The sequence below is a fragment of the Tyto alba genome, unplaced genomic scaffold (genome assembly GCF_018691265.1).
Source record: "Tyto alba isolate M040663 unplaced genomic scaffold, T.alba_DEE_v4.0 Super-Scaffold_46, whole genome shotgun sequence".
Taxonomy (NCBI): domain Eukaryota; kingdom Metazoa; phylum Chordata; class Aves; order Strigiformes; family Tytonidae; genus Tyto; species Tyto alba.
In genome coordinates this window covers 11,765,875-11,791,552 of record NW_024881322.1, presented here as the reverse complement: position 1 = coordinate 11,791,552, position 25,678 = coordinate 11,765,875, and the positions used below count along the sequence as shown (strand labels likewise).

At 36.2% G+C, this 25,678-nt stretch overlaps 1 protein-coding gene across 32 annotated transcripts in view; it reads right to left on the bottom strand.

Moving 5' to 3' along the window:
- The window catches only part of CLASP2 (cytoplasmic linker associated protein 2), a 152,943-nt gene that overhangs the window by 28,468 nt on the left and 98,797 nt on the right, over positions 1–25,678 (bottom strand). For 4 of the 32 annotated variants that reach the window (XM_032997384.2, XM_032997389.2, XM_042806488.1 and 1 more), the window contains 13 exons: positions 24,022–24,045; positions 21,179–21,196; positions 19,127–19,228; positions 18,965–18,991; positions 15,933–15,959; positions 14,050–14,220; positions 13,004–13,111; positions 8,096–8,158; positions 7,295–7,401; positions 4,462–4,485; positions 3,765–4,009; positions 3,091–3,154; positions 1,039–1,041 (listed from right to left, as the gene is read on the bottom strand). In XM_032997384.2, coding sequence (XP_032853275.2) covers positions 1,039–1,041; positions 3,091–3,154; positions 3,765–4,009; positions 4,462–4,485; positions 7,295–7,401; positions 8,096–8,158; positions 13,004–13,111; positions 14,050–14,220; positions 15,933–15,959; positions 18,965–18,991; positions 19,127–19,228; positions 21,179–21,196; positions 24,022–24,045 — 983 coding nt within the window. The remainder of the gene's footprint in view (positions 1–1,038; positions 1,042–3,090; positions 3,155–3,764; positions 4,010–4,461; positions 4,486–7,294; positions 7,402–8,095; positions 8,159–13,003; positions 13,112–14,049; positions 14,221–15,932; positions 15,960–18,964; positions 18,992–19,126; positions 19,229–21,178; positions 21,197–24,021; positions 24,046–25,678) is intronic. The other 28 variants (XM_032997399.2, XM_032997406.2, XM_032997416.2 and 25 more) reach the window with 22 other exon arrangements.

The window sequence follows — 25,678 nt, the reverse complement described above, 5'->3', positions numbered from 1 at the left end:
ACAGTGTTTGGATTTCACAGTCCTAAAATAAGGGGAAAATATATTGGACTTAGGCAAACAACAAAAAAAATTCCAGTGCTATGAAGATTACACTGAGGGTCTTACACCTGTATTAAAAACTCTTCAAACTAAACTACACAGCTCAGCAGAATTTAAAAACTGTACCTGTTTCTTGAAGATTTGAGATAGACACGCATGTGTTTTTCATTAAAATGTGCAAGCTGAACAAGCTGGTTACAACCTCTTATTTGATGGAGTAATGTGGACTTCTTATGACACTTTAAAGATGTAAATTGGTTTAAATTGAAGTCATTATGAAGGGAATTATGAATCACGACGGCAAAAGTATTCTAAAGATCCTGTGCCAATGTTTTAGCTGTTAAAAACACATATAACTGAAGACTCAGTTTTGTTTTCAAGCTTTGTTTTAGGTTTACCTAAAAATTTTCGGTTTACCACAGTGGATGTCTGCAGAAAACTCAAGTTGAATCATTTTGTTGTATTTAAAAAAAAAATACAAACCATACCGTTTTGTCTTAGGCCAAAGCATGAAAAATTTAAGAAGGCTGTAAGAGCATTTAAGGTAAAGGATGGATTTGGAATGGAAAATGGAACTCAACCAACTGTATGTTGAAAAATGTATGTGGGTACTGCAATTTTTTGCAGTTGCCGTTTTTATGATGTAAATTAAAATTCTGAAACCAAGCATCTAAAGTTGAAGTTTTAATAATTTGCTAGTGGAAAAACTAAACAGATACGAAAATAATTATAAGCGATCTCCCTTCGAAGTGAATTATTTCAGATGTGCCAACCACCACAATATAAAGCAGGAATGCATAACCAAACAATGTCAGTTAATTAGTAGATAAAGCACATCTCGAAACTTTACCACACAGTTTACATAATTCTATATAGCATTTTATGATTGCAAAAGGCTTGACACTGCATGAACTCTTTGGGGAAGAAAAAGAGAAAAAGGGTTAATTGCAGATTCATGCAAGTAAGGTTAGGCTTCCAACAAATATTGAACCAACTTACTCTCTAAAGAGAGTTCCAACACAGGGGACAGCATGCAAAACGAAACAAAAACAAAAACAAAACAAAACAACAAAAAAGGGAAAAAGATAAAAACACACAAATTAGTGGCCATCAATACAAAGTTCCTGTATGGAATATAAAACAAAATAAAACAAAAAAGGTATTTTAAAACTCGTATGATAAATTTAGTAATTTTACTGGGATACCCAATGTATTTTAACAGTAAGCACTTGGCATTTCCTTCAAATGATTCTCCCATTTTCTCCTCCAAATGGTATTACTCTTTTTTCTAAGCAATTCCCTACATCCAGCTATCATGTTAAAGTAAACCTTTAAAAAAAAAACCAAACAAACAAAACCAACAAACCAAACAAAACCACACAAAAGTGATGACAGAATAATTCCTACAGACACTCGAGAAGAGTCTAAGATGAGATTTGTGTAGCCATGTGTGTGTGATAAAAAACTCAGAGCTCATAAACTCTTAATAATTAAAAGGATCTTCCTGATAATATATTGGTAACTATTAATAGTTTTCAAACACCAAAAAAACAGGCAGGGTTTCAGTGATTGGAACAGGTGTACCACTTGTGCTGTAACACAGGCAAAATGTTTGGAATCAAGGCAACATTATTTGATGACAGAACAAAACAAAATTATCAACTAGAATAACTAAATGTAACATTCCGAAAGGCTTAAAGAAAAGATAAAACGTTTTTCTAACACATAAAACTAAATTTTGGAACATTTTCATTATCCTTCCCTGGCTCCCCCACCACAAAAAAATCTCCAGGGTAGTTCTGATATATATGCATAGCTGCAATATTAATTAACACAAGCATCAGCAAAATGAAAACAAGCTGCTGTTCACAATTTTATCATTACTTAATTTAAAAAACAGTAATATTTCGACACTGAATCTTCTTTCCTCTCCTCTGACCTAACTGTTCTTTTTATGGAAAGTTTTCTTCAGTTTCTCTGTAACTGCTTGGCTTTAGTCTTTTCTTCTGGATTTCTTCAGCATGTGAGCAACTTTAAGATCAAGTTGCTGTGTGCAATGCAAGTTTCTTCCAAAATACACAGTGTCACAAACAGCAGCTAAGTCTCATCTTCCAGAAGGAAAAATGAGGACAGACAAATACTAAGTTAACCTGTCAAGACACGTTATACTCAATATAAAAGGTAAGGTTTCTTCTAAACAAGCCTATAACCCAAACGAAATAGGAAGTTACATGTTTTTTACATGATACCATTATAACTTTATTCATCTCCTTACTTACCTGCAGACTTTTGCTATATGAAATTACTGCATTTATGAAGCTGTACCAGTAACCTACCTCCCACCAAAACTGTAAAACCGCTATCAAGTGAAGTAAACCAGTTAAAAAGATTTCAATGGTCACAGAAGAATTATTCTCCTTACTAAATCATCCATACTGGGTTTTTCCCTAATAGAATTGAATAAAACATTGCATTTTCTTTTACACTGTAGTATAGTCTCCACCTTACATATTGAATACTAACAGTGACGTAAAAATTATTCAACAGGCTCAACTGCCAGCTGCATCTATGAAATTTGAGGAAGACATCATTAACTATGATAACAGAAAATAAGCACACATTTGGTATAGCTCATCGGACTCGTCATGTACAATTTAGTCAGACGACTTTCTTTATGACTTAAATTACTGCAACAGAGACCTTTGTTTCTAACTGAAAGAAAACCATTGCTCATGTTGAAGTGGCTTCTGTAAACAACACAACTTCTTAAAAATACTTACAAATTTTGAGCACAAACTGTTGAACTACTTCAATGCATTTTAGATGAAACTAACATTTACTTTATCTCATTTATCCTGCAAAAAAGGTGGAAAATGATCTTGTTCAAAATTGCAAATTAAATCAATTGAAATCTGATACCATTAACTGTTTATACAATTCAGTTTGTCCAAGTTTTACATGTGCAAGTATTACTGACATTTTACCACAACTGGCTGCCTATTAATAAATGTTTTCAAACATTTACTGAAAGTAAGAAAAACCTAAACATACCTTACTGTGAGGATCAGCAAACATTCTTGTGAAGATTTCACACAACCTTTTCAACTCAACACGACTGTCAAAATGACAAGACATTAGTCAACTCGTCTGCAAGTACTAAGGGAACACTAATGCACAGCAATCAGTGAAATCAACTGTAAATATTGAATTGAATAATCCAGTAAATGAAGTACAGAAAAGCATCTTGTTTAAGACATGGATAAAAATATAATAGGTTCTGTCTAAAATGAGACTCTCAACCCAGAAGTATCTTTAAACTAATTCATATATTATACCATTCCCAAGTATTTTAACAGAGCAGATAATGAGAAAGGTATTCTTAGTAGCTAGTAATAAATAGTTTCTTCTGAATAAACACCCAATAAATAAAATAAAAATAAGGGCCTTCCACTGATACTAGATGCAAACACTTTACAAATCTTTTGTATTGCACAAATTCTCTTGATCTTAAATTCTGTATCTTAAAGTGAGGTTTTAAACAGATCCTATGCTCTAGTGGCCAAAGTGACAACAGCTTCCTCATTCCTTTCCCCATCTTCATCTCACACACCCTGCCTTCCCTCTGCCCAACTTCCTGTATTCTTTAGAACATCAGCCTCCTTTCCTACTTCGTTTGCCTCTCCAACTCTGAAATAAAATGTTTTTCTATTAACATGTCTTCATACCTCAAAGTTCTCTGGTTCTTCAGTAGGTTTTGCAGGCCCAGAAGGCCTTCCTTTCTCTCTGACCAGTTGGAGCTGGCACAGCGATTTAGGACTTCAGCCACATCTTCCGTCTGTCTCATATACGTTGGTATGCTTCCGTTCCTAGAGCTGTAAGACCTTTCTGAACAGGCACTTGATGCATCACTGTTGGCATCATCATCCGAGTACATCCCATAGGACTCATATCTTCTTCGCACAGGCTTCTTCTGTTGTACAGAAACACCCCACGTTAGAATGATTTTCAAAGAGACAATATACATACCCGTAATCACTACAAAGACCAACAGTTCAAGTAATTGGTGTGACCCCTACTCCCTGCAGGGACAAATGGCTCCAACTGTTCAGTAGGTCAAACCAAGTTAATAACAATATTTTAAAGAGGCATGGCTTACGGAGTATTCCAAATACAAAAGCAAAGCAAATGCAGAGAAGACATATGTTTCATAAAACATTCAACTTAAGGTTTACTTGTAAAAATCCATAAAGCTGCATGATAGGGTGACATAAAGACTGTATTGAAATTAGTTATTTCACTTTAACAGCTTTATATATAAAAATCAGGTATAAACCTACATATACTGTCATATTAACTTACTTTGTATCAAGCATGTTAATAGCAAAATACTAAACTATTGAAGAAGGAAAATAGTTTCTATACCTTAGTCCGTATGTCTCCTAAGAGCTGTTAGCAGTAAATTATTGAAAAGAAACAGAAATTGAGAACAGGAAGGTAAGGCATAGCAGCATTGTGACTATTAAACTACCTGCCACTGGAAAACACATAGTCTTACTGTAAATTTTGTTTTTAGCTCTCTATCTGATTAGCATATCATGCATTGCCAAGAAGTAGTTTGCTAAGCTTCCATTCCCAGAGAAATAACACACATCATCTACAGGTTGGTCACAAAGACTTCCCTGGCAAAACCTTTGTGTCTTATGCGTGGTATTTGAGCATGAAGACTTAACACATGAAGTCAATTGCTATTTAAGTATGAAACCTTAATTTACACTTTATTTTCCATTCAACTTCTCCATTTCTGTCTTGAACTTAATTTCAGTATCTAAATTTTGCCATTACAACAATTATTACAGCAATCAATGTCCTACCAAAAAATTAATTACATAATGCAAGACCCCAAAGCCCCTAAAAACAAAAGCAAGCCAACAAAACAAAACACAACATGCCAAAGATCAGATGGAAAAAAAATATGCTATTTATCCTAAAAACACACACCCCTGCAAAATAACTTTGCTATTCAAATTTTGGAGTTGAAGCTAGTAATTAAAAATTTGGTTTCATTACATACTCAAAGAAACGGCAGTATAAGTGATTGGTTTCCCCTTAATTATTATTACCATTTGCACATGGTTCTCATTTTTGACTGTGGAATAACTTCAAAGATATTGCAATATAAACCAGTCAATATATCACATGACAAGCAAGCTTACTGTCAGCAGAACACGCACACATACACGTGTAAGAGAATAAAGGAAGGGAAAAACACAAAGACGTGAGCATTTTTGAAAAGGTTCACCATAAGTAAAAAAAAATATGTTTTTAAAAAGAAACAGAATCTGAAATGCCAAGGACTGTACTACAGAAAAAAATTATAAAAATAAATAGAGATCACCATATTGCTGCATTTCATACATCTTATATTCAAACCAGATCTTAGCCAGAAGACTGATGCCCATTTGGCTTGAGCAGTATAACTGGTCAAGTATTTTTCATACCATACAAACAGTAATACAATCCAGAATATTTTTGGCTTTTGTATTACATCTGCCAGGACTCTACATTATACCTTTTAAAAACATTTTGGGGGGGGGGGCGGGGGGAGGGTGGTTCAGTCTATGATAAAACAAGAAGGGTGTTCACAACCAGACTTCCAGCTGCACGGAGCCATTTGTACAGGACAACATGTACATCTGGAGCATGGCAGGCAACCAGGCATGCAAATACTACAACACTAAAGTGTTGCTGTTCTCGAGCCTTCTTTGTAATGACGGATTCTAGCTAAAATACACAAACTAATTTTCCTCAACATTTCTAGAAGCATCATGCTATTTTTGGTCCAGGTAATACAAGCCGGTTTCTGTGAACAAACTTTATGGCTTCAACAAAGCAGCACACACCCAAGCCTCAAGAGCAGTCACTGGAAGCATGAGTTTCTCCTCAATTTCTGTTCTTACTGCATACTCTGCCCACCTACATTTGAATAAGCTATGAAGGTGTTAAGAGTACGAAAGATACTCTTCATGTAGCACTACTGTGGATAAAGCTATAGCACAGGGTTTCAAATTATAGCCAGAAAAATTTCATGTTCCATGGACTGTTTTTCTACTGCTCCCTGTTCCAAAATCCAAACTGATTTCCGGTTTACTAACTAGCATTTCCCAGCAACACTGAAAACCTTTAGCAAGTTTACAGTATTGGAAAGAAGAAAAAACAGTCAATCTCACCATGACCTCTTAGGTGAGATTTCAGAGATATCCTGATCTCTATGCCAGTCAAGGTATACAAATTTTGAACTGACTTGCCAAGAACATAGTATTAACCAAGAAATCAATAAATTGCCAGACTAAGTACATGGAGGAGTTCTTCAGATTTTTCCTTCAAATTTTTCTTTCTCTGTATCCAGTGATATCTGACTATAATTAAATTTTAGAGTCTAATTTTTAAGTTTTTTACTAATGTTCCAAACAATCTTTATATTAAAACAGAGTAATGACAAGTTCCTTAAAGCATTCTGATAACTAGGTAACAGGTACTTACAAATATTTAATGATATGCAAATAGTATACCATACCTGATAAAAACATATCTGATGCATAGCGACAGTATTTTCAATTAATTGAAGATTTCAGCTTGATGATGTAAACATCACAATAGCAAAATACATGATGCATTCAGTTTGGCTAACTGGGGCAGGGAAGTAGAGAAGCCAAACCCACCCCCTTAAAGAACAGTGAAGGTTAAGGAAGAGAATGCCATAACCAGTTTAAATTCAGTGTAACATTTTGACAACAAAAGAAAACAAAAAATTAACTTATGAAATGCTGCCTGCCAAGCCATCAGTTTATCTCTTTAGTATCAATCTCACAACTTGAAACAGAACCCAGGCTCACGACAAGCTGTCATCATTCCCAGCTCTGGTAAGCCTTCAACCTATCCAGAAGTTTGTCCGGCTGTTGTGGGAAGCCTCTGGTCAGTGCTGTCTGCTCAAGTGGCTCCTTGGGCCACACTCCAACAGAACAGTCCAAGACTATTTCCTGCCTACCATGGAAAAGAGCACATTTCTCAAAAGTTCAGACTTCTGCAGGGAACAAAAATTCCAATACTTTGCAGCTCTAGCAATTCAGTCTCTCTTTTTTCCCCACCGGAAAGCCAATAAAATAACGAATGACAAGTTCTTTTACACACTTTAATGTATAGGTACCAAGCATTTTAAGAGTCTGTATTCTACACAAGATAAGTGCGAGATTCTTACCAAAGCATCTGCTACTGCCTCTTCCACGTCAGAGCCAGTGTTCAGAACTCGCATAGCACTGACTGATGATGACAATCTACTGGACTGACTAATTCCAAAGCCGGTACCTGTTATAACAACAACAAAAATTTATATAAAGAATTCAGTCAGAATAGTAGCATAGGACATTAATACCACACTCACTTAAAAAAACCCAAGCAGAAGAAAAGTATTTGCTTAACATCTCTAATGAATTATGTAGTGCCTAAAATACTGGTTATTTTCACTCTGAAGTCTTTACTGGTACAGTGAAAAGTAAGAAATGAAGTAAAAAAACAGAGTCATGTATAAAAATTCTATTCCAATATCACAGGGTAAAAAAAAAAACCAAAACAATGCTTTTAAGTGAAAGAACCTTCCTTTTTTTTTTTTTTTAATTAAAGTCTTCTTCATTTTGGGTTTTTGTTTTCATTTAAAAAGAAAGCAAATACAATAGTAAGGCTATTCAGAGTGCTGATTAGAAAACTACATGCATAAAGAATGCTCTACAAATACTGAAAAATGGAAAACTAAAAAAAAAGTTCTTCTGCAAGTAAAAAAATGATTGTTGTTAAGGAAGCAAAGGATTAACATTGGAGGATGGGAGTGGAGATGATATCTAGCAAAATAAATACATCAGTCCGGATTATTAAAACCGCAACACTCAAATGAATATAAATAATGTTTTTTAAAACTGAACTATAAGAATAACCAAGTGGATGGGGGAAAAAAAAAAATCCAGGATGACTGCACAGATGACAGCAAAATGTACTCATCCTTCACCTGTAGCCCCATAAACATCAGGAGTGTAGAGGGCACCAGTGGATCTGGAGTGATGTCTGGAAGCTGCAATAACAGGATCATATAAACCCTATCTATTACGCTGGAAGCAAAGTGCTGCAATAGTTGCTTAGATGCACAAGAGAATATTTATCAAAAAGATACAGCGTTAGCACAAGAAACTGGGTATTACACAGAAGGAAAAAGCTTCAGGTAAGTTCTTTGATTATCTAGAATTATATTGGCTTATGTACAATGGACATTTCATGCATAGTTTTTTTTAATTGAAAATATTAAGAGCAGATTAAAAGCAAGTATGTTTAAGTTCAAAGGAGAAAAAAATGCATACACACATGCGTGCACACACACACAAACAGCATCCTCAGAAATATCTAAAAAGTTCCACTGATAATGGTCTTCTATAGTAGAGTTAACTCAATTACAGGTGCTCTGGTCACAGCCTGAGCTCATGTACCAAACACTATCTGCAGAAAGTGAGTCCTGCACAAATTATTCAATTTTATTTAAAAATTTAAAATAATTCAATGCAAATACGTCACATTTGTATTCTTTAAATGAATAAAATGTGAAATTGAAACATATATGTTAGTTACTGTAGCTCATTAAGATTCTTTAAAGTTATGGGAAGTGGGAACCAAAGATCCTTGAGGACTTCCGAATAAAACAGAGCACCTTCCTCCTTACGGCAGTTCTATAAAAATGGTCTTTCAGAGATTTTACAGTTGTCTCACCATGGTTAATATTTTCCTTCTTAAATCATGTAATTTTAAATTCAGTATGTTTTTAAACAATTCATCCTCTTCAGTTCAGTTAGAATTTTACAGCCATGTAAATGAAACTGGTTTTGACAATTTCAAGTTGAATTCAGATGTCCATCCACAGTCAAATAAACACCAGATATAATCTTATGATTTAATAACTAACTGTAAATGCAAGTACTTCATGCTTTTTGGATACAGAAAGTAATATAAATAGAAACCAAGAATCAAATAAGTCATTCTCTACTCTGATTAATACCAACTATTTAAGAGTCATATTTGAATCAAATAACTCTGACACGGACCAGATCACATGTGGGGAAGCACACCTATTTTAAGCTGAGTGAACTCGAAAATCATGGTAAGTCCTGTAAAGATCCTGGAAACAACATACATTTTCCATATAAAGCTCTCTACTCCTTACATAAGGTACAGCAATGTATTTTATTTAAAATTAAACCTGCACGAATTTCTTTAGCTACAGAATTTTATTTTACAACTAGTGCTTCGTGGAATACTTGCTTTTTTAGAAAGTATGTCTCAGCATGGAAAAGGAGACAGGACAGGGGATGTGAAAACACAGGCATCAAAGCTGATAAAGCTTTAAATCCAAACTATACCAGAATAAACCCTTCTATTGCTTTCCATCAACAAGCCCTGAAAATTAAAAATTTAAAACTTTAGGCATATAATTCAAGACAATCCTGCCCCCATATGCATTTGAAATATGCTGGACATGTTTTTAAGACAGTGAAAGGAAGCTCTATATTGGATCAAAAATACCTCACACCAAAGCGTATTTTCAAGAATATTCTTTGTATCCCTCAAATTACAGAAACTGTGCAAGTATTTACTTGTGTTGTTTCATTTTTTAAGAAGAATCAAAGATTTAAAATGCTATCAAAGTAACATAATTTCTTAGCTAAAATATAGAAATAATAGTAGTCTGATATTTAATATTAACTATAAGTAACAGAAAAATAGGCGCTTCCATATAAATTACAAATCACTTGCTTCTCAAGAGTGCCTGTTATTTCCCAGTTTATAACCTTATAGCGAGATGTGACATTACATAAACACTTCATACCAATGTATACAGAGAAAAAATTATGTAGTATTTGGGTCATTTTATGCCCCAAAGGGCTTAGCGCTTGTAAACAAAAATTTTTGTGCTGAGAATCAGATACAATACATATTACATTCCTCCCTCCAACTGTATGTAAAACTGTCTCTAGCTACAAACACAGAGCTGAAGTTGCCTTATTTCCTCTTCCACTTCCACCCTTAAAAATATTAAATTTAGTATTTTTTATAGAATTTAATACCATCCTATAAGACAAAACTGGTCCAACAAAACACTGACTGACATTCAAAACCATTCAAATAAAATGTCACAGAATCATAGAACAGTTTGGGTTGGGAGGGACCTTAAAGCCCCCCCAGTGCCCCCCCCTGCCCTGGGCAGGGCCCCCTTCCCCCAGCCCAGGGGGCTCCCAGCCCCGTCCAACCTGGCCTTGAACCCTTCCAGGGAGGGGGCAGCCACAGCTGCTCTGGGCACCCTGGGCCAGCGCCTCACCCCCCGCACAGGGAAGAATTTCTGCCTTACATCTCATCTAAATCTACCATCTTTCAGTTTAAAATGTCACCTCTTGTTCTATCCCCCCACCCCCTGACCCAGAGTCCCTCCCCACCTCTCCTGTCCCCCCTTTAAGCCCTGGGAGGCCGCTCGAAGGGCTCCCCGGAGCCTTCTCTTCTCCAGGCTGAACCCCCCCAACTCTCTCAGCCCGGCCCCCCAGGGGAGCTGCTCCAGCCCCCCCAGCATCTCCGTGGCCTCCTCTGGCCCCGCTCGAGCAGCTCCGGGTCCTTCTGCTGTTGGGGGCCCCCGAGCTGGCCCCAGCACTGCAGGGGGGTCTCCCCAGAGCGGAGCAGAGGGGGAGAATCCCCTCCCTGGCCCTGCTGCCCCCCCTGCTCTGGCTGCAGCCCAGGGCACGGGTGGGTTCTGGGCTGTGAGTGCACGTTGCAGGCTCACAGGCACTTTCCACCCACCAATACCCCCAAGTCCTTCTTCTCGGGGCTGCTCTCAGCCCACCCCTCGCCCAGCCTGGATTTGTGCTTGGGATTGCCCCAACCCATGGGCAGGACCTTGCACTTGGCCTTGCTCAACTCCACGAGGTTCACACAGCCCCCACTCTCCAGCCTGCCCAGGTCCCTCTGGATGCTACCCCTGCCCTCCAGTGTGTCCCCCCACCACACAGCTCGGTGCCCTCGATCCCACTGTCCACGTCACCAACAACGATGTTAAACAGCGCCGGTCCCAACACCGACCCCTGAGGAACGCTGCCCGTCACTGCTCTCCACCCGGACACTGAGCTGCTGGCGGCAATTCTGTGAGTGCAGTTACCCAGCCAATTGCTCATCCCCTGACTGGGCCACCCATCAAACCCCTGTCTCTCCAATTTAGAGACAAGGATGTCGTGCAGGACAGTGTCAAAAGCTTTGCACAAATCCAGGTAGGTGACAACAGTTGCTCTCCCCCTATCCACCAGCACTATAACCCCATTGTAGAGGGCCAACAAATTTGTCAGGCATGCTTTGCCCTTAGTGTAGCCATGCTGCCTGCCACCAATCACCTCCTTATTTTCCATGTGGCTTAAAATATTTTCCAGAAGGATCTGCTCCATGATCTTGCTGGGTGCAAGTTATCAAAATAGCTTTCATTCAATTAATCTGTACTTTCCCAATAACGGGATGCATACTGCCTTAAGAGACCACAACAAACTTCCAGTGCTAGTTCGGAGTACAGTCGGGTACCTCAATTTGAGACAGAAAACAGAGATTTACTATCTTCAGACGATGTTTAACAGCTAGTATTACTAAGTCCTTAGCTGTAAGCTACACTTGAACAAAGAAAAGAAGAGGGATACATACTGAAGGCTAACTCAGACGAAGGTAACACCAAAAAAGATCATTTTCAGATACAAGCCTACAGAGGCAGCTCTGTACTACCAAACAGTAAAAAAAAAACAACCCCAAAAAGCACAATATGGAAAAAGATTTTTATCAACATTTACTAGCAATTTCTTAGTAACCTTGACAAGGATATACGGAGATGGGAAGCTTCTCCAATCCTTAACCAACAACATGAAGTAACTGAAGCTAATGTTCCTATGCCTTATTGACATTTCAGAAGCAAACAGCTTGACAATCTTGCAAAATCTTTTAAGTGTCAGGCCAATAAGCTGAAACACCAAGTGAAAACAAAACTTTTGCTTCTAGCAGCTCTAGAAATGAGGACTGAACATAGCTATGCATGTGTGAATGCTGAAAGTTTTCAATTCCTCTTCTTCCTGATGTAGCAACAGCTGCTATTTTAATTATTTATCACTTGTTCCGTACAGATTAAAAATAAACTTCAGAGATGTACTTTATTCATCTATTTGCATAAGGACTTCACTACTTGCCCTCTTCATTTTTAGAAAATGGAGAACAGCCTCAGCATACGGTTCTGCTTCAGCAGATTGGTCCCATATCTGCACCATCATACTTACTTGCTTTCATAGCAAAAAGTTTAAATTTTTATTATTTTTTCACATAATACAGTGATGACAATATAGCTAAGGAGACATAAAATGGAACAGATGTTCTTCTTATACACCAAAATGATTCATTAACTAGGGAGCAATTTTGAATGACAGCAGACCCTAGCTGTTGATGCAGGGAAAGGCAGAGGGTGACAGCCACACTGCATTCTTTGCTCCAGCTGGTCAGGGAGAAATGGATTATCTAACTGCCCTCAAGCAATGACTGCTCTAATAAAAAGGAGAAACACATGATATCAAAAAACTTCCCAAAAGCAGAATTGCCCTTTCAAAAAAAAAGTATCAAGATACCGCGTATGACACACCTTTCCAGACTTGGTATTTAGGGTAAGACTAACACAGCATTTATTTTTCAAGTGTGCAACCCATTCACACATTGGACAATTCTGCATCGAGGTAAGTGGTGAGCGAGCCAAAGGAAGGGAAAATAATGGTGGCCGGCTACAAGCTAAATGAAGGAGGCATGGATTCGTTAGGTGCAAATAATGAAGGGCAAAGACAGCCATGCACAACAAGGGGCTCTGAGTACTTACCAAGGGGTGGAAACGAGCGGACAGGGCTCGTGTCCCTGCTACTTTCACGGCTGGCCTCCCGACTGCAGCCCTGACTCACACTAGGCCGAGGAATGCGGCTGCCTCGTGCTAGTATGATTCAGGGTACAGACAAACAGCAGCACAGAAGGGAGAAGACATAAGAAAAGTTGCAGTTTTAATGCAATTCTGTTTTGCAGCAAGATCAAAGACGTATCTCTAAGAAAAGACACTGACGATTATGGCGTATTCTACGTCATAACTCCTTCCACACACTTTCTTGATTGTGCTGGAGTACACGAAGTGTAGCCAGTTCAGTAAAATTATTTCTTCGCATAGCTAAAAACGGGGATTTACTAACTCTTACAGAATGGTTGAAAAACCTCTCGAAAAGGATGAAGAGAAAACATGAAGTGAAAAATATGAAGAGTACCGATTTGTGCTCAAGATCAAAGTAATCAACAGTAACAAATGAAAAAAACCCCACAACTCTGAAGAAAAATATAAAGCTAATATACCCAATGTAAAAATCAAAATACAAAACAAATAACAGCAGCAATGCCATTAAAATAAACTGGTATTTTTCAATAATATTGTTTGCAATAAAGTGGAATCAGGTTATACCATGAGGTTTAGGAAGTACAACATACATTTTTGTATCACAGAAGCATACACATGAACACACACATACACAAAAGAGACAAAAGTAATGAAGAAAATTATCTTTTCAAAATAGTATCACACTTTCATTCAATGGATGTGGGTAATTTGGGAGTGGGGATACGAAGTGAAGAAAAGTGAAAGAAGGAAGACAGAGAGGTGAGGGAAGGTACTACTGTGTTCTGACAGCAAAAAATTAAAGTTCCAGCTTAAGTTTAAAACTGTCTTGTGTATCAGAGACTAGCCTCAGAAAACAGGAACATTTTAGATTTTTATTGAGATGTATTCTAATTTTATCATCCACCTATAACTAAATGCAAGCTGTAGATATCCAGCACTTAAAGTAAGAAGGGCTACAAAGAAACCTAGAGTTACTCAGTGATTCTTACCTACTGACAATCGAGAAGGACTGGCTTCTCTACTGCATCCCTGACTTCGTGGGATTTTGCTTCGTTTTTGTGCAGTTGCAGGATTCACTAACACTCTTTGAACTCCCGTGTTCACAGTGGAAAGTGTAGTTGTTGTCAAAACTCTTCCAGGAGAACCAGATCTACTGCCAGCTGAAGGCAAAGTGAATAAATATAAGTAACAGCGTAGAAGATAAACAACCATGGTTAGAAAGAAAAAAATGCTTTAAGTTAGTAGGGAAGTGGTGGTAGATTGAAATGTTCTGGAAAACCTTACAAGGTAAAAATGTGAAATAGAAAAATCCTGGTCCAAGTTCTTATAGCACTACATAAAAGAGAGATAAATTATCAACGCAAGGAAGCATTTGCCATGGTATTTAGCACTAGAGATGCTCAGGAAAGCATAGATAATATTTCTAGTCTTCATCAGCAGTTCTGGTGTCCCTAACATGAACATTGGTGTGTTCATTATTTAAGCTAAAATATAGAAAGTACATAAACAAGCTAAAAAAATTGTTCAAGACATATTTAAGCATCTTATATTTTTATTAGTCAAAACTGTATATTTCAAAGTGCTATAAATGTTAATTTCAACACACTGTACTCACTGTCAGAAACTAGTCACTGATCCCTAATTTTGACATTTCAGTTAGAGAAAATTTAAGTTCTAAGCCCTAATAAAGAATCCGTTCTTCTCTTGTTATAACCAATTTATACCACCAGTTGATATAAATAGTTTCCAGCTGCAGAATTCAAGGAGTCTGACCAAATAAAAAGCAAAACATAATTTTAACCAAAGGTTAATTACATACAGATACGAACCTTTCATGAATCTTTTAAAAATAATCAGGTAACTGTACGACCACAACTATACTATCAGATCTACAGACTTAACATGCAACATCTCAAGTGAGTTTCATGAGTTACTTCTTATGAGGCACATTTAAGAGACACAAGTTGATTAAAGCTTGACTATATGGGAAAAGAAACCAAATCTCAAACAAAATAAAATATATGCTGGGTGGAAGGGAGAAAACTAAAACAATGTACCATGCATATACTTTCAGATTCATTGTTTGAATTCAAACTTGAAATGACTATTTAGAAAAATCCATTTTCCAAACTGAACCTATTCAGCAGAAATTATAAATAAAGTATTACACAGCCTGGAAAAAAAACAATCATAGCTTCTATTACAAAAAAAAAACCAAACAAAAACAAACAAAAAAAAACCAAAACAAAATATATAAATTATGTAAAATTGCTATGGTTTGCAAAAATTGAGGGTTTGGCAGTTTCTTCACATTAGGGCATTTCAGCTTAGACCTGATATTACTGTGCCTTCTTCCTAGCCACCAGTATTTTGTATCTCTTTAAAACAATGAAAGTACTGTAAAGGTTTTCACTATGCCAGAGACTTTTAGAAGACTGTCTTCAATAGGTCAGAAACCCGAAAACCTTACTTTTCTCAGAATTCACAGAAGAAATGCAACCTCTCATTCTAATACTTCATTTATCTTTCTACTGTCTGACTGGCAAAGTGTACCAATACAGCGTAAATGAACTAAATGAAACTTAATATCCTGAAAATACTGTGCTAGTAACAGCACCAGCATACTGTTGTCAGAACTATCACCAGTAGTAGATCTAAGCAAACTGAATGAGATGAAAGGAGTACTAGTAAAATAGTATTCCAAAATGACACAAACCCTCTACAGCCTTCCAAATAAGGATTACATCCAATTAGGTTAGTGCAGCATATGGAAAAAAGTGAGCCACAATTTCTGCTGAATAGGGTCCTTACATGAGAGATGTCAAACAGGTGATCAAACAATGATGTATACACAAATTCTGTAGACTCTTACCACCAATGGGGTTAGCAGACTGTGATCCTGAACAAGTGTAAAGGCAGGATTAGGGTAGGGGTTTATAATCCATGAAGAGGGAGGGAGCAGAGCAGATTAAAAAATGGATGGCAAATGGAAATAAGAAAGCTTTAGTCATTTCACACAGGAAAAAAAGCCACAAGGGGGTTATGCTAAAGCAGTGCTTTTAAGTAGCTTCCACAGTTGAAGCACTAAACTCAGATGCTAAATATACAAAGCAGATGAAGCAAAGCTGCACAAGCAAGTTACAATTCTTCAGCTCTCTAATGAACAACTGGATAACACTGAAGAATTAAATTTCAATTAAACATGAAACTGTCGCCTTCATATTACTTTAAAAGAATATTACATTACCAAAAAGGTTCAAGAAGTTCAACAGCTGAACAAAAATTACACACAAGGCCAAAACATTATTTTTTTTCAGACAGACAGTAAAGGAACTGAGCTGCAGGTGCAGTGGATGACAAAAAAAAAAACTCACAATGGCACAACTGAAAAGACTTGCATAGAATTTCAGGTTTTCCTCTTTAAAATTAATCTGAAGTATAAAAGTAAGAATTTGCCTCCGTTCAGAAATTTAATTCTTTTTCTCCGAATGAAGATTGTAATGTAATTTTAGCACACCTTGCTGAATTACCTGACAACAAAACAGGAACAGAGAGGAAAAAAACGGCAATTTTTTTCCATAGATAAGAATAAAATAATGAGCTATAGATTGTATATGCTTTTATTTTATGTTACAATTTAAAAATAGAAGAGGAAGAGTAAAGGGCTTCTAAAACCCTAAAAAAGTATCTTTTGTAAAAGCATTCAAATTTGCAAGTCTTTCACCAAATGATCTTTGAACAAAAGTGCTAAATAGCTGTAACCCTAAATTTACAAAAGCATCTGTGTTACAGTGGTTTTTAAAAAAATAACAGCTTAACTCTAATATGAACACTATAAGCTGGGGAACTAAAACAATCCCCCTGTATGGAAACATTAAGCATCTTGCTCCCTACAATGATGTGAAAATTTTCAGTCACATAAAGAAGCATCACCCAAATAGCTGTCATACAGTGTCTGACAATTCTCCTTTGCCTGTCCATTTGTATTTGTCCTGTTTATCTTCCTTAAAACATCTCAGAATTCTTGTTCTCCCCCACTGACAGGTTATAACAGAAGTGGTAATAAAAGGCTGTAAAGATGCATTCACGCATTTAATTTTCACACTTCTTCACATGTAGACAAATCTAGTTATTTTAATATAAATTCAACTTATCTCTTTACACATTAACACTGTGCAAAAATTAATTCTCTTGGAAAAAAAAACTGTCATTATTAGTAAAAAGAAACTGAAAAGGCTTCAGTTTGTTTCCCTGAATATGCAGTCAGTTTAATTAATACTATATGACAATGATCATCACAGAAGTCTTGTATTGCTACCTAAATTTAAGCCCTCCCCCAAACAGTTTATCAAACACTTTTAACTTCTTAAGAATTTTCCAGATCTATTCAAAATACGAAGGTATTTTCAAAAAGCTTATTTCAGAACTTTCCTAATACTAATGAAAAGAGTGTTACAGATACTGCTTACAGCTTTTCATCAAGGGAAAAAGTGATCTGATAGGACTGTTACCTCCCCTCCCCTTTAAATTATTAATCCAAATATTCTTTGATTATGATATAGTTATCTTAACACTGCAAATGTAAAACAAGATTTGCACAGGCTTTGTCATAGCAAATAACTAGACTTCATTTCCAAATTCTCATCCCACAAACTCTGGTGGGATTAGAGAATGTCAAAGTAAAAACTGACTTTAAGAGAACTTATGTTATTGGATTTTATTATTTTATATTTACTTGTTCAGATTTTTTGAAAGCTTTATTTTACAAAACCTACAAGCGTTGGATCAGGTTTGATCCAACTATATCTGTTGAAAAATGAAGTAATGCAAAACTGAATGGGAAGTACTCTAACGGGGGGGAGAGGGGGAACTAAGAAACTCTTAGCTGCTTTCTTAACCTCCAAAGTAATTCTATTTATGATGCTGTCACTGCTGTGAAGATAAATGTTTCTGCCATTAAACACAGAATTAAGGGATTTTATTAAAAGAAAATGGATATGGTTACTGCTAACAAAATAACTGTAATGTATAATTTAAAAGCTGTATAATTTACTGGGTTTATAACATTAGACCTGACAAACCTTAGGACTGGTTAGTTTATTTTAATTTTATTGTCAATTTGTCTTCCTTTGATTAATTTCATTCCATTTCACTTAATTAGACAAAGAGGAGAATCTGAAAGCACTACAGAGCTTAGTCAAATGCCAGTAGGACATCAGATGTGTGAACAAATTGCTGTAGGTCAGCCAGTGCCAAAGAATGTGAGGTAAATGGGTCTTTTAATTAATGACAGAGTGCTCAGCTAGATTGGAGATTTTGCATTTGCTTTGGTTTCTAAACACACATAGGAAATTACTGCGGATTAGCTGACATACAGTAAGTTGCTTCTTTTAGCTTACATTGAATCAGAGGGTTAAGTAACTGATCATCAAGTTAGGGTTTAGCATTTTCACTCCAAAGAAGAGTTAAGTAAAGGTAACAGCTGTAATACAAAAAAAAAAAAAGAAGTACATATCCAATAACTAGAGTAGTGCCTAGCTTAAAATGGAAATAAGTATTTAAGGCTGAAAAATAAAAACTTTTTGAAAAAGAAAAATAAGGTTTTGCAGGGAACACTGAAGATATCATTCAGCCTACCCATTCTTGTCTAATATTTGTCCATGTGTCATACATAAATGACACAGAAGCTTACTGGTGTTTGGTGTTGGGGAAGTCAGAAAGGGGGGGAAAAGAATGTTGAGAAGTTATAATCGAAGACAGAATTTAAGGGTAGATTGCATTTCCTGTTACATTATCTAATTTAATTGGCAAGCTAAGACCTAACCTAGTGTTTTGTCCAGAGAAAAACAACATGAATCAGAAAAGCATGCAAATACCAATGACCCAAAACACTGAAAAAAATACCTTCATTTTTGTCTGGCGATGATGAACCTAAGGCACAGAACAACAACTCAGTATGCAGCTTTTTTTTTTAAATTAACGTTGACTGTAGCCATTGGTCAATGAATATATGCTTAAGCATTTGGCCTTTTTATCAGGTATAACTGACAAACAGAAAATACATACGCTGAGACTGTGACACCACTTTGGTTCTACTCCGTCCTCTGGAATCTGTTTTAGAATTTCCAATACCAACAGAAGGCGTTGAAAGCTTTGTTCGTACACGACCTATAAAAGAAAAGTGGCATTAAATCAGTTTTTCACAGTAATGTAGGAAGCAAAGCATCAGTAGCATTTACTAATACTTTCTTAAGTTTCTGTAGATAAAACTGAAGCATAACATAACTCAATTGGTGAAAATTCACTTGGGATAATTAGTAGAAATTTGAACACCTTGATGGACTTAATAATTGAGGAATCAAAATACTTCTCCTCTGATGCTATGTAACAGTAACCAATTCACACATTGTCATTTAAGCACCATGAACTAGCTCGCTTGTTCTTGCTTCCTACATAAATAGGTTGATCGCATTAAAAAAAGGGAAGTTTGTTCAATATAATAGGTAATGCATATGTTAATGTTGCTGTATCAGGTACAGTCTTCTCATGGTTACTTGTGGTTGTAACGCTGCTTTTGCTGTCGTTAAACTACAGAGGTATTGTTGACCCTTTTTAGAAGAGGGTTCTGAAGCTTCTTCCTAACTTCACTCCTCTTAGAAATCTAAACAGTAGCTTTCCTATTACTGAAGATTGGCTGATACCTGGCCACAGGTATATGAACTTTTACAGGATTTCCCAAGCCTTTTACAGCATTTTGCAAAGACCGAGTACACTTAAGGACTTCTCAGTGATTATGTGATATAAGGAAACACTATTCTCCTCAACAGATAGAACACCTGACGAAGAGACAGATTAAACTGAGTATCTACAACTAAAACAGGAAGATTCACTTCTCTCTATAATGCCAAACCCTCTCGGTTTTGGGTTAGACCTTTCTGCACTATTAGCCACGTTCCTCATAACATCCAGAGTATACAATGAAATTACAAAAGAAAGTAAGACCCCGGTTGGATGAATTATAGGTAACTGAAAGATTATTCAGAAAATAAATTAGAGTTGTGTACATTTCCTATACCAACCTCTCAAGAGAAAAATGAAACAAAACCCAAAATCATGCTAACCATAATTCCTAGAAATTGCAAGAACAAAACCCAAAAACCTTGCATAGGGTGGATCTAGCTCAACAAGCAATCCACGTTTAAAAACAACATAAATTTTCTAGACATGTAGAGTCAATATTTGACCCAGAAGAATTAGGTACACAGACTGTTATTTAGTTCTAGCCTTCTTTAGGCTTTCCACAGCAGAATTTGGAGACCAACCAAGTTAATATTATTCATCCAAGTACAGGGAATAGCCATAGGTGAGTCTATAAGAAGAGAATCAGGATAAAGGAGGTTATTCACTAAACTATTAGAAAACAATATGCTAGCAAGAGCGGTTAGATTAACTAGTCCAAACTCTACTAGTTATCCCCGTGCAATGGCAATGTTTTCCCGCTGAGTGCTGTGAGACTGCAAGGCATGTAACTGCGTTCAGTATTTGGCCCAAAAACTTAGGAATACAGAGTGCCACTATTTCGATATACTAAATGATTGCTTGGAACCTGGTTCAGTTTTATCACAGTAGAAAAACAGTTTATATTTGTGAGGCAAAATAATTGTTAATTCACTTGGAGTCTCTATATCCATTCACTAATGACACATTTAAATGTTAATAGCGTATTGAAAATTAATTCCCAAGTCTCAAAGAGGTGAGCAATAGTAGCACCTGCTTCCCAGAGCATGAACACATTTGATGAAATACTCTGTGACAAGATTCACTTTAAAAAAACAAATGCAAAATTATAAAGCTCCTATATTCTCACACTAAAAACGTTAAGCAATGACACTTCTATTGCAGATGAGTACTTCAGAATTAAAATAAAAGCAAAAGAATTTAGAAATACTACATGACAACCAAGTATTAGATGCATAAGCTACCTGGAGTTATGAACCTCTACAAAGTCCCATTCTCAAAACCTCCCCCCAAAACCCCGTTCTACTTTTAAAGCTTAATTTGTATCAATGAAAATATGAAGCTGAAAATATTAGCTCTTCTAACAAAATATTTTCTTACCATCTTCAGAGGCTGTTCCTAAATAGAAAAAATAATAAAATACATGATATTCCAAACAATACTGTGTCTCTCCAATTCCTTTTTGAGATTAATCTTATGAATCTTGACAAATTTAATGAAGTCAGGAGGTCTAAATCTTTTGTGTTACAACTCCATTATTGCATTGAAGCAAAATTATCAAGAAACATCCATATTATACTATTTGTGACTTACAAGAACACAATATATAGCAGTGCCTTCCAAACTTGTCATAAAACCACAAAAAAAAAAAAATTGAGAAAAAAATAATCTATGAAATAAATCAACAAAATTATGTGTACAGATCAAAACACACGATAAAGATGTTTTAGTTCAAGCTCTTCTGAAAATATAAACCATGCTATTATAAATTATCTCAGAGAAAAACACAAGGACAGTATTTCCCACACTGGACAGTGATAATTTGATAGGAACTGCCAGCAAGGAGGATTTCTCTGAGTTTAATCCATGATTACTCTGAAAATTTACATGCATGGGATCAAGTTTTGCTCAGAGAAGTGGAAGTAACAGGAGCTATTTGAAACTAGATCACATCTGAACGTGGATGCCAAGCTTAACAAGGTTTGATTATGACCAGAGTTGGACAAATCTTTTTACTAACATTGGTATCTAAAACTGATGGGAAGCTATCTACACAGCAGTCTTTCCTCTCTCCAAGTTCCTCTGAAACGAATCTGATTATGCAATACAATATATATTAGTAATGATAAAAAATGTTAAATGACTCAAAAAAAAAAAATCAAAGGTTATTTCCATTTTTGTTTTCACTCCCTGCTATGCCTGTTTTGTGAGAGAACTACAACGATTAAAACGTCTGGCAGTGTCTCTGGCTAGCCTGAACTGAATTTTCTCAGCAAATCTGGCTGTGGCTTTCTCATATTTGACTGTCTTGAAGGCACTATTTTTAAAAACTCACTGTAAAAAAAATTAATTCAGCTTAAGTTTCAATGCTTCTTCACAAAAATCAGTAGTATGTAGGAGTGCCTCAAAGTTTTCCAGATCAAATTTGCTAGTCTGTATAAAAAAAAAACCCCAAACCCTAAACTACCGCCCCCAGTCCAGAGCTGGATCTTAGGCAACACCTAAGCCAGGCTAACAGCTAGCTGCCCCTGGAAGGGGTGGTTCTGCTTCTCCTTCCTCTCCACCCTTGTGCTACCACCTGGTTCGGCTGGCTAAAGGCTCACTGTCAGCTCCAAAAGCTAAATAACAGAATACTATTCACTTTTTTTTTTTTTTTTTTTTAGATGAAATGAGCTTTTCTGGGGTTTGCTCACCTACAGTAAATGATAATGGAGTATTACAAGGCACTAGTGAAAAAAATGGTAAAAACATGTGGCCAAGATTAGTTCCTCCTGGTGGCAGTTTCATCAGAGCAGCTCTACCATCCTACAGCTAGAGCTAAGCTGTGTTCATTCTGTCTCACACATCATCCCTCCATATATCCTCTAGAAAAACCCCTTCCTTACTCTGATCACTTACTCTGATCAGTTGTATAGTACTTCCCCCACTATTTTTCAACAGATGTGTGGGTCACCATTAGTTGTGATTACTGGTCTGAACAAAAGAAAAAACCTGTACAATTGGCCCTAAGAACCTTCATTGCTGGTAACAGTGTGCAAAAGCTCAAGATTGTTTAGCACAGGTAGTTATAAATAAATCCTATTATATGCAACATGAGTAAATCTGATACGGAAATAAGCAAGACAGACACTACTACCATGTACCAATCCCACACATTTTCTTAAAGTAGGTTTGCCATCTGCAATACTCAGAAATGGCTCAAATTCTTCCAAAAAGTATCTCTCATGAAACTGATTATCTGTGCTTTAAAATGATTGAGGATTCTGGGTTTTAGAGATCTACCTTCTTACTATTTTCATCACTATGAAAAATATTATCTGTTTTGCTTGCAGTAAACTATCCATTCTCCAAAACATGTACTGTTAATAAACACATGTGACAAGAATTAACTAAGTAGCAAACGTAACTGACTTGTTGAGTGTTCCCCAGCAATAAATTATAACTAGAATTATCAGGCACCAAGCTAGGACCCTGTCACTTTATTATATGGGAAGCATTACTTACACACACCAGAAGCAGACAACTGCTATGAGAAGTCTGATTCTCAACTGCTTTGCAGTTATGATAAAAATGTACGACAACTGCCTCCATTTGTTTAGTACGGTGATTTAAGAAAAAGTAAGTGCTAAAACTTAGCTCGAATATTTGGTAAGCTATTTTACCAGATAGGGCTTTCTTAACAATTCTTCATTAGAATTACACTGTATTACAGAATTTAGAGGCACTTAAAGTTACACAGCTAGACTAGATTTTCATAGAGTACTTTGAAAGCCAAGATTTGAGTTTTATTTTTTTAAGAAAATCCTTAATAATGTAGTCAAGCATCTTCTGCTCTTCCATTGCTGTTCTTCCAGGAAGTCCAAAAATTGGACTTTATAGGTAGAACTATGAAACATGACGGAACTAGAGCTAGTTAAAAAAAGTATATACTGACTACAGAATTGCTCTGTAATTTAATAGAGCTTTTGTTAAAAAAAACAAGAGCAACATCCAATTTCTGATTAAGTTTCTGTTGCTGATACTGACCAATCATCAAAAACATTGACAAATACAGCAACAATACAACACACATATTAAGACATCAAGATTACATAGGGATTAAAGAAAACAACATAGTATTTGGTTAATGAACAAACAAATACATTAAACATCAATAATTCTACATAAAAGACACTTTATTAAATACTTAATAGAATTAGAGGACAGACTAAACAATTTCTTACCATCCATCTTGTCAGAAGTATCCTCTTTGTTGAAAAAGCAAGCAAAGAAACATTGAAAACTTAGTGTGTTAGAATAAAGGTGTTCACAGCAGAGTCATAAAACATTAATTAAGGAAAATACATTAATATTAAATACAGCAGACATGTTTATCTAATTCATGCATGTATAAGCTACCTTAAGTAAAGTTGGTTTCTCTCAGTCCAAGGTACAAACTTACAGAACAGGGTACAAGTACCCTGCACAGGGATGCTGAATCTCTCCATATCACCCAGATTTGAGCAAACATTTACAGTAAAGTTTATATAAATTGCTTCATGCTTGGTGTCAACAGTTACTGGAGCATCAGTATGTATTTATATCATTACTGAACCACAGTATGTCTATTTGTTACGAAATTTGCTACTGAACATGAAGCCCCACCTGGGGTAAGGAACAAGGCGGGAAAAGACATCAGAATAAAGACAGAGGACAAATGGGCAAAAGTTCCACTGTGGTTTAAAACCATTAAAGATTTACCAGTTCAGCTAGAAGGTAGTGCATACATATTCTGACAGTAACAATCAAAATTAAAATATTTAGCATGAGACATATATAATTACAGCTTAAGTCTCCTCAAAAGGGACATTAATACTTAAGGATGACACAGGTACTCAACACTTAGAATAACTAAAGCAGAAAGTGTCCTCATGCTTCTCAAACAGTCTTTTAAAAAACCCAACCAAACATACAAAAGCAAGCAAGAGCTCTTCTATTAATAATGAAATGGGAAGAGATGGGTGGCTCTTGAACTTGTGGTGCTCTGAGGCTCTAAATTTGGCAGCTGTTTAAGCAAAAGGTGGACGTTTCAGTAAGAGTGAAAATAAAAATAAATTTAAGCTCCAGAGGAGACAATGTTATATATTTTGGTACAGACTGCAACACCTGAGAAGATGTGGAAAGTATTATGAAAACATAGTAACATTTTCTGGTCATCTTATTACCATGGTCAGCCTTATGTTGACAATTCTGACACTGAAGTTGCCATATTTGGATTTTAGGATAAACACCACCCTTAAATTGAACAGAAGGGGGAAGTTTACAAAGTAGCCCATTGTCTGAAACATGGAACTTGCTTGGATTCACATTTCATTCGTTTGAAAAGGAAGTGCAAACAGCATTTTGAGGTGGATTCCATGGTTAATCCATAGCCGAACACACAACAGTCACACACTTGACATCGGTAAGAGGGGACAGGTTTGTGTCATTTAAGTTACCACTATTAAAAACTGTTAAGGGGAATGAGCCAAGATCAGTCAAGCAGTACTGTTTTTGTGCAACTGTCAATAAACCTTGGTCTCCTTGACTATCACTTCCGTTATACCACATGTAATAGGATTTGACTTTACTATACATGGCTAGTATCACATTATTTTGCCATTTCAAACCACCATTGTATTCTTCTCCACAAGTGACTGCATCTGCTCGCAAGGCACCGCTTTCTAGCTACTCCAATTCTTCAGAAGAATATGACCTGCACTTACTGCCTATTTTTGTCTCTCACCCATCCCCACTCACCAAATCTATATACTTCAAAAGAGAATAAACTATTTCTTTAATTCTGGGTGGTTTTTATTATTTTTTTTTCCCCCCTGCATAAAACCACCACTACTTCCCTGA